Below are 9,532 nucleotides of genomic sequence, written 5' to 3'. Positions count from 1 at the left end.
GAATATGTAAATATTCTTTGCCAACTTATCAATTAGCTTTATTCTCTCCTAATTTCTAGGCCTAAATGTAGGCATTAGACTAGATTAATTAATAAGACTCTTCATTATAAATGTAATTTGTGAAGCAATAATTAATCAAAAAATATAGCTCTTTTAGGGGGTGTTTGTTTCATGCATAGATATGGGTTTAGAATCAGGAACCATACATGAGTGGTATGAGGTTGGAATTGGATTCCTTTATAACGGTTCGACTTGATTTATCAAAAGAGTTATTCCAAAATATAATTCCTCATTTTAACAACATTAGTACGGACAAGTTATAATTTATAAGTTAAACTAGACAGTAACCAAATAAAACCCGGTACAATCCGACACAATAGTTAACCCAACCAGAAAGACATAACAACCCGCAAACCTATAACCCACATCAAAACAATAATTTCCGATCGGATTACAAGCTCTAGGTTTATTATTCATTGGAATGATTAAACCAAAGTTTGAGTGCCAAGACTCCCAAATGTTAGTCCATATACAACTATACAAGTTCTCAAGTTATCACCAAAAGTGTTTCAATGACATAACACAAATGGCAAAAAGGGTACCGGATTCCAAAACAAGTTTGCCAAACAAGGTTTAATCATACTTGCTTTTTAAGGGGACAAAGTGCCTCTCTCTTTATATCCCATCTTTAAGTTTGATGTGATCATCAATTTATTACGGAGTATATAGGACTTTTAGTTTGGTGAGAATCACTCTTACTTTTTTTTTTAAATACCGAAATAATGTAAAATAACACTTGGAATAAAAGATGTCATAAAAGTTTCATAAATTAAACACTAAATTGAAAACATTTAAAATTCAACCAATTCATATGAGCTTCCCATGTTTCTAGGGTTACATCAAATTTACTTCAAAGTTCCGTCCTATTGATTCGCTCAAACTTGTATTTTTCCGGATTTTTATTAGTTTTTACTGCATTTTTGTTTAAAACAAATGAATGAGAGCGACTCGAATGTTTGAACAAATTGTTCTTGTTAACTTGGTAGGTATGACAAAAACACTTGCTAATAAACGTCTATCGCTGTCATGTAAATTGGATAAAATTTACGGAGTATTAACAAAGATGGGCTCATCGTGAAAAATAAATTAATATTTTTGGTATCAATAATTTGTGACGAGTGTAATGATAAATGTACACACCTCAACAAAATACATCCGAAACTAAAAATTTCTCCAGTATTTCTACCACAAATCTGACTAAACAACTACTGAGTATATAGTTCAACAAAATCCATATAAGTAAAGATTTTGGCCAAATGAATTTCATGTACGTATTAGAAAGAATAAATATAAACCATTTTATTGAATTCACTTGATCTGTGGGCACTGTGGCTATGGAGGAACTTCTTCCTCTGCGTATCGAAGATAACAGCAAAAAGGAGTCATTGCTTCTTAGGACTTGGAGACGTTGGACATTTCGTGCAGTCTTGACATGCTGGAGAAGAGATGCTATCTGAAACATTAATCTTGACACTTCTTTTTGTCTCTTCGTTTTCTGGGACGTACAGGACAGCGTCCAGTATTAAGATGTCGAAATTTCGTGGACGAATAAATGATAGCCATGATTCATCTGTCAAACGCAACAATGTCTATGTCAGGCAGCTGATAATGCTGAATCACACGAGTCACAACTCATGAGTTTACGAAAGAGTTACAGACGTTTTGAGGAACAAACTGGGTTGGTGACCTAGTTCTCTCTTTTACAGCATAACAACACATTGATATCTCAAAATTTCTCCACGACTTCCCGCTTATGGCTACAATGGCAGACTTTGGAAACAAAAGGGGGTCAATGTATGAACACTTAACCCCAGGATTCAACCCCGCTCCCGCTTCCCCTTGGTGCGTAAGGCAGGGGTGTTTTTGGTTTTGTATGACCCATGAGGATAATGCATCAACTGAGTGCAATATGACAAGAGCATGTCAGGCTTGCGAGTCATTATGTTTTATTCCATCGTATTCCAAGATCAAATAAAGTATTTAGACTCCATTCAAGATGACAAATTTTACCCCCGTGCTAATCAGGACAGAAAAAAAATAAAATATATTTAGCGCCTCAATAACTGCTTGGCCTGCTTCTATGGCCATTCGTATCAAATGAGAATGTAATTGTGCTAATGGACCAGCCTTGGTATACTCGTGCGATTCTCCACCCACTTACCTTTTGTCTCTTGATCATTTACAATTCCATCTAACACGGGAATTAGGAAAGGGGTAGAGATAGATAGGGTACAAACTAACAAGACAAGCACACAATAATACACATGCTAACCTCCATCGCGAACAGCTTTCAAACGGAGAACGCCATTGCCCTGCGGTCCTGACACTGGAAACGTACAGGACACTGATTTCCTTTTGTGAGTTACGGCAAGTGAAGCATCGTACCAAGGACCTTTCACGACTGGTTCGCCTATTGCTTGAATAATTTCTTGATTCTTACTGGCTTTCTCCATGGCCTTGCTGAAATTCAGAAACAGACAAATTTGTCAAACAAGTTTAAAAATGATGGTGTGAGTGCGTTACGTTATCTTTTCATCTACAAAACAAAGCAGGAAGCTCTAAGTACTCTAAATTATTACTACCTCCATTCCAACCAATCGTTTATATTTTTCAAAATCATCCACGTAAACCATTGGTTGGAATTGAGGGAGTAGTATTCTTAAAAAGATTAATCAAACTATTTGCTACTTTCACACGAGAGGTTACTGAGTACAGGTTACCAAAGCCTATAAGCTTTTATTCCACAGTCAGATATGAAAGGAACTTTGCCGGTCACTCAAAGGTGTTTGTCTTAATCAAGTTTGTGTCTGAGATATTTAAGTTTGGCCTTGAGTCAAGTTTTGATGTCTTCTGAAACTGGTCCTTGGTCTGGGTGTCCTCTGGTCCTAAACGGCTGTTTATTTAGCTTCTTTTCCATGTTCTGGGGAATTTCGAGTTCGACTGTCTCCAAACTTGAAAAAGGAAGGGGTGTTTAAGGCTTCAAATGTCGGTGAACCCATTAAACAAACAAATGTAAAAGGGGAAACAAAATCAAGACGCCAAATATTTCGATTTGTTTGTTGATGATCGTCATTACCAAATTTAAGGCTTCAAACGTCAGCAGTGCGCCAGTGCCTCACGATTCTCTACTCTCTTGATGACACAAGCCTAGGTTCACTAAAGTTACATATTTATTCTTCTCAAGCATTTCCTGGAAGCTTACTGAGAGGCCCAAGGGCTTGAAACTGTGCTAGAGTTACTGCATGTACAAATCTCAGTGTCTAACAATCTCCACATTTGCTAAGCTCACTGGCCCTCACCCTTTACTATCCCAGAAATAGAGGAAGAGGTTATTAAAGCGGTATTTTCCACCATAATATAACATCTGAAATCAGGCATCATTGAGCTAAGTTTTCTCTTTGATTTGATTAAAACTGTTGATCCAATTAATCATCTATGATAGATGAACCATCTCAACCAAAACCTTAAGGTGATGGTTGAGGCCCAACTATTATAAATATTCCTATTACGCTCCCTCACTCAAATGCCCGTTGGGCTTGAAGAGTGGTTAGTTGTGCACCGGCTCCCCCGTACCGTGTGCTGGGTTTCCACTTCGAGTTTTTTGAGGGGTTTTGAGGTTGCCAGGATTTGAACCCGTGACCTCCGGTCACTCTGGCTCTGATACCATGATAGATAACCATCTCAACCAAAACCTTAAGGTGATGGTTGAGGCCCAACTATTATAAATATTCCTATTAATCTATTACTCAGCTGATAGCAAAATAACTCGATAAAATAGTTGCACTTCTTTTTATTGCAAAGGTATTGGTATTTGATGCAATGCTAGAGGCAACTCTCATTCTAGGTCACTATGAAACAACCACTCTGTGTTACCACATAGGTAACACTGCACACCTGGTCCCTCTTACCCCGCCATTTGCGGGGGCTGGAGAGGCCTTGAGACGTTGGACTATTATTGTTGTTATACACATGAAGATATTTTACAGATATGTCGCCATCCCATCCATTAATATTCTACAGATATGCAACTATTATGGTGCTTTATCTTAGTCGCAACCAGGTTATTGTCTATGTTATCTAAAATACCTATACCAATGTTGTTAGGATCGGGATCCTATTTTGGATCGATGAAGTTACTAGGATCGAATCGGTATGATCGGATCGTAGGATCGTAAGATCCTACAAATTAACTAATTTACTTAAATATGTCATCAAATTATGTTAAAATCTCGTTTTTTTTGCTGAAAACACTACAATATTATCATGTGTCCACAAATTATTTCAGTTTATGTAATTTTCTATCTTAAAGTCATATATAAAGTTATGATAACCGAAAAAATGGAAATGTTATTTATGTAGGATCGAGTCGCATAATCGTAGGATCGTAAGATCGGGTTAAGATTCTATTTTAGAAAAATTTGAGACAAGGTGGATCGTAAGATTCTACAAAATAAAGATCCTACCTAGGATCGGGATCGGTCACCACGTCTTGGATCCTACGATCCGGATTGGGAGTTTAACAACTATGACGTATACCACGAGTTGCGTTTTCCAGTTTTCAGCAACATAATACATACCACTCCTATAAATAGCCAACTCTGGGCTTACGCATAGGCAACATAGACAAGGCTACTTAAATTTCAATAACATTTCGTACAAAGGTGAACTTTTCCTAATACAGTACACCCATTAAAATCATCGACTTAAGATTATCTTTTTAAAGGGTGTACTAATGTACAAATGTAGAATACCTATAGTATAAATGACTACAAAGATATACTAACAAACTCCATTGATTCAGTACCAATTTCAACTATATTAAGTATTCTACCTAAAGCTAGGAGTCTAGGACATAAACACACATGAACCACGTGCACGGACACACACCATACATATCCTATGCATCTCCAACATCCCCCTATTTTTCAATTAAAATCATTAAAATTGGCTTTCTCTCTAAATAAGTTCGCTATTTTCTAAGTAGAACGGTAAAGTTTCCTGGGGCTCTTAGAAAATCTTTTCAAGAAGAGGCACATGCGAGTCACAGTTGGAGAATTCTAACAAAATTGTGTCCAACGGCTGCAAGTTGTGCATGCCCACTGAACTGAGCCTAACAGGATTCTGAAGGAAACTAATTGATTGCAAACAAAGAAGTCACACTGTCACAGTATAGTTGATTTAGCCGATAAGCTGAAATGCTATGCAAATATATGCATCTTCAATATCAAGGGTTAATAACAAAAAGAAGTGATATTATAAGTATTTCCCCACTAACTCATTCAAGAAAAAGAACGTAGCACTACCTCAAACAATCGAACATTAATTAATCCACCATGGAGAAACTGCTTAATGCAATATGATCGAGAAGCAGTATCAAACTATCTACTATATTATACATAAGAACAGATATCTGTTTGTAATTTCTACTCTCGTTTATACACCCATGCAACTTGCAGTTCAATAATCAAGGTTACTAGATTTGCAATAACACCCTGATTCGAATTCATGATACGAATACGCAGTTCGCTCAAAATAAAAGCATATTTCAGAAAAATTATAGCCAAGTGCCATCATTCCACAAAATTCGGATTCCTAATTCGTGCGTATTGATTCAAAATTCATTGATCTACATAGCGGAAAGAAACGGCATCTAAACTTACGGTTTGTTTTCTGTAAGACCATTGTACGGAGTACAGCGACCCTATAATAGCTTATGCAGCTCATTTATTGATAGTAATAAATGAGGTGCATAAGTTATTAGAAAGTCATTTTACGCCATACAACATTCTTATTTGAGAATTTAGGTTAAACTTATGTGAAAAGGCACGGGCTAATCAGTGATCAATGCGGTCACAAGATCATCTTGCAAACAACATATGCACGGGCTAATCGGTGATCAATGTGGTCACAAGATCATCTTATTAGAAAGTCATTTTACCCCATACAACATTCTTATTTCAGAAGATTGAATAACATCTTGCACAGAGGTAACATACCTACTACAGCCATGGTAAATGGCAAGATCATCAATGGCACTCAAAGCAACACCACCTGTAAGACAAATCAATGCAGTGGACACCGCCTTTCGCCCGTAAAATTTACTCTTTTCTTCATCAACTTGCTTTGAGGCACTGCAGAAACCAATAAAATATCAAAATTACAAATCAATTGATTCACACAAAAAAGAGGATTTCTAACAAAAACCCAAATCACAGAATCTTCAGAACAACACATAAAAGTCAAAATTCAGAAGCAAAATCAAATGGGTACCAAAAAAATGCTAACTTTGAGCTAATAATCAACAATAATTAAATGGGTCTTCAACATTGACAAAAAAACAGCAAGAATTGTTGAATTAAAGAGTAAACACAGAATATATGAACTCAAATATATATAAAAAATGGGATTAAATTAGAGAAAAAAAAATCATACTTAGTAGATTGAGGTGATGGGGAAATCCGGAAAAAGGAAAGAAGTTTGCGTCTAAACATGATTGATTGATCAGAAATCGATGTTTAATTTGTGGGCTAAAACCCTACACATACGAGTTTTGGGGTTTTGGTTGGTTTGGCTTCAGTCATGAATCAAGAATTCATCACGGTTTACGGTTGCCTTGTTTTGTTTTTTTTTATTTTTCGGTTTTCTTTGTTGTACATATATAAGATTAAAGTTGTACTCGGCGGTATTTAACAGTTTACTAATATGTGTATTTGCGTTCTAAATTTTGTAGTTAGTTTCGATTGTGATCTTATTTATAGCGTTCATTAATTTTATCGGTTAAATGATCTTATTTTGTAGGTCTCTTGAGAGGTCTCTCAATAAGTTTATTGAGAAATTATTTTACAATTTTAAGAAAAAGTGGTACTAAAGGTAATAAAATAGGTATAACTCATGATTAAAGATAAAATTGGTATATTTATTATGTAAATAGGTACGAAATTACTATATCACGATCAATAACAAAAGGGTTACGAAACATAAATAAAAGGGTACAGAATATTGGCCTCTCAATAACTCATTGAAAGATCGTCTCTCCCAATTTTTAGTGCTCAAACTATAACTGCGATTTGAGAGTCAAAACTCAAAGTATCAAACAAATGAAAATGGATGAGACATAAAGAAACACAAATAGTGCACAAATAAATCGAGTCAAGATCCTCTCCATTTCCTAAAAAGAAATGAAGAGGCCATTTTCTATCAACGAATCGGATTGCATCTTGCTAATATTGAACGGTTCAAAATTTATGTAAGGAAATAAAGGTTTAATGGGGTGTGGAGAGAAAAATATTACTCAATCCTATTCAGCCTATAGTTCCTCTTTCTCTAATATATGTGAGGAGTATTATAACGAAAGGGGAAGTATAGGCTGAATAGGAGGGAGTATTAAATAGGTTTGGGAGAGGAAATAGAGAGAAAGAAATGGAGAAGAACTTAGTTGAAATAAATCAGTGAGGAATCTGGGATCACTTTTTCATTTTGTGTCTCATTCTATATCTCACTCCTTACACATTTTAAGTTTTTAACACATTAATATATTTAATGTATATTTTTTATTTACAGCAAGTGATGTGTCAAAAGATAAGTAGAGTGACACATAGAATAGGACATAAAAATGGGACATAGGATCCTCGCTCTAAATAAATAAATGCATGTACAAATGTAATCAGTGGCGGAGCCAGGAATGTAAGTCAGCGGGGGCGAAACGGCAATATTATAAGGGGCCTCAAAAAAATTCGAAAATTTTAAATAAAAGTTTCGAAATTTTCAAACGCCGGCGGGAGCGACCGCCTTTGCTAGCCCCTCCCTGACTCCACCACTGAATGTAATTTACAAGAAAAACATTAATGTATTTACTTATATAAAACTAGTAATCATCACAACACATTATTTTAAAACCTTAAATGATAAATCGAGCCTCTAAATATGAATAATGAATCAATAAATTCTTAACAAATGGAGTCTAATCCAAAAATCTAATTTATCTTCTCAAAAAAATTAAGTTCTTATCAATGTGTGACATTTCCCTTTAATAATCTCTCATCAACCTTAATTTTGTCAATTAGGTATTTTTAATCCTACATTTTTTTTGTACATTTATTGCTTTGATACCCTCTCCGTCCGACCATTTGTTCAGCTTCGGTTTCCGCATAAAAATCAAGGAAAGAGGAGAAAACTATTTGTAGATATAATTATTGGACGACAAGTGGATCAAGATGAGATGGATGATCAAATAACTTATAGAAAATATTCCCAAATTAGAAAGGTAAACAACTGAAAATATTCCCAAATTAGAAAGATAAATATTACTCATATTCCATTCATTTGGGTTAAAATGTTTTAAATAACCAAATGATGGAGTTGTTACAATTTGCTCCTAAATTCAAGGTTAGCTGGGTGGGCGACGAAACGTCTCTCTTTGGCTGGACGGGATACACTAGTCAAGTCTACTTTGACCACTATAGCTAATTATAGTATGCAGACAGCGAAGATTCCTAAAACAGTTTGTGACTCGATTGATAGAAAAGCTCGTCGTTTCTTATGGGGTGGTGACGAAAATAAGAAGTCTATTCATCTTATTAATTGGGAAACAGTTCAAAAGCCAAAGTCCTGTGGGGGATTAGGTATTATTTCTGCAAGACAAGCTAATGCTGCCTTTCTTACCAAGCTGGGGTGGAGAGTTCTTTCTGAACCCACAAGTCTATGGTCGCGAGTTTTACGAGCTAAGTATTGCAACAACAGGTGCGATATTGATATCTTTCAATCTAAACAGAATTCCTCTAATATATGGTCTGGTATTTCGGCACAAGCCAAAACTATTGTGAGAGGCACAGCCACCGCGGTAGGTAATGGCAGAAGAACCCTTTTCTGGGATCATTCCTGGGTTGATGGTATTTGCTTATCTGACCATAATATAGCTCCTATTCCCGAAGTCTCTTTGGGTGCAACAGTTAGCGATATGTGGTGTGAACAAAATGGATGGAAATGGGATTTATTTGCAGACCTTTTACCACAGAATATTCTTCAAAGAATTTCGTCTATCTCTTTAGCTAACGACCCGGACTTGGAAGATTCTCTTTATTGGCAGGGAACGTCATCAGGTAAATTTACTTTAAAATCCGCTCTAGGTTACTTGAAAGGGTTTGATTATGGCGATAATCCTGAATCTCCTGTCTGGCGTACTATTTGGAGATTACCAGTTCAGCAAAGAATCCGTATGTTTATTTGGCTTGCGGCACATGGTCGCTTGATGGTAAATGTTAACAGGGTAAGAAGAAATATGGGATCTGACCCCCTTTGTCCCCGTTGTAATGGGGGTGAAGAAACCGTTGAGCATCTTCTCCGTTCGTGCCCCGTCTCAAAACAAATTTGGCAGTTAATTGGCATTAACTCGGCCAACTCTTTCTTCTTTAATTCGTCCTTCCCTGCTTGGCTAGCTAAGAATGCTAGTAACGATGTGGAGACATCTGTTGCG

At 36.1% G+C, this 9,532-nt stretch overlaps 1 protein-coding gene across 1 annotated transcript; it reads right to left on the bottom strand.

Moving 5' to 3' along the window:
- Window positions 1–1,135: 1,135 nt before the first annotated feature.
- On the bottom strand, window positions 1,136–6,705 carry LOC141592037 (uncharacterized). Its single transcript, XM_074412591.1, has 4 exons — window positions 6,493–6,705; window positions 6,057–6,191; window positions 2,333–2,520; window positions 1,136–1,630 (listed from the first exon to the last, which is right to left on the bottom strand). The coding sequence occupies exons 1-4, from the start codon at window positions 6,549–6,551 to the stop codon at window positions 1,443–1,445; spliced, it is 570 nt and encodes a 189-aa protein (XP_074268692.1). The 5' UTR covers window positions 6,552–6,705; the 3' UTR covers window positions 1,136–1,442.
- Window positions 6,706–9,532: the final 2,827 nt, after the last annotated feature.

This window comes from Silene latifolia, chromosome 7 (assembly GCF_048544455.1).
Source record: "Silene latifolia isolate original U9 population chromosome 7, ASM4854445v1, whole genome shotgun sequence".
In the NCBI taxonomy this organism is placed as follows: Eukaryota; Viridiplantae; Streptophyta; class Magnoliopsida; order Caryophyllales; family Caryophyllaceae; genus Silene; species Silene latifolia.
The sequence above is the reverse complement of the archived record's forward strand: the minus strand, read 5'-3'. Positions and strand labels throughout refer to the sequence as shown.

Excerpts from the sequence above, each read along its gene's own strand:
- LOC141592037 (XM_074412591.1), bottom strand. The coding sequence starts at position 6,551 with ATGTTTAGACGCAAACTTCTTTCCTTTTTCCGGATTTCCCCATCACCT. Across the intron at positions 6,192-6,492 it reads CCATCACCTCAATCTACTAA|TGCCTCAAAGCAAGTTGATG; the intron begins GTATGATTTTTT and ends TGGTTTCTGCAG. Across the intron at positions 1,631-2,332 it reads GAAAGCTGTTCGCGATGGAG|ATGAATCATGGCTATCATTT; the intron begins GTTAGCATGTGT and ends TGCGTTTGACAG.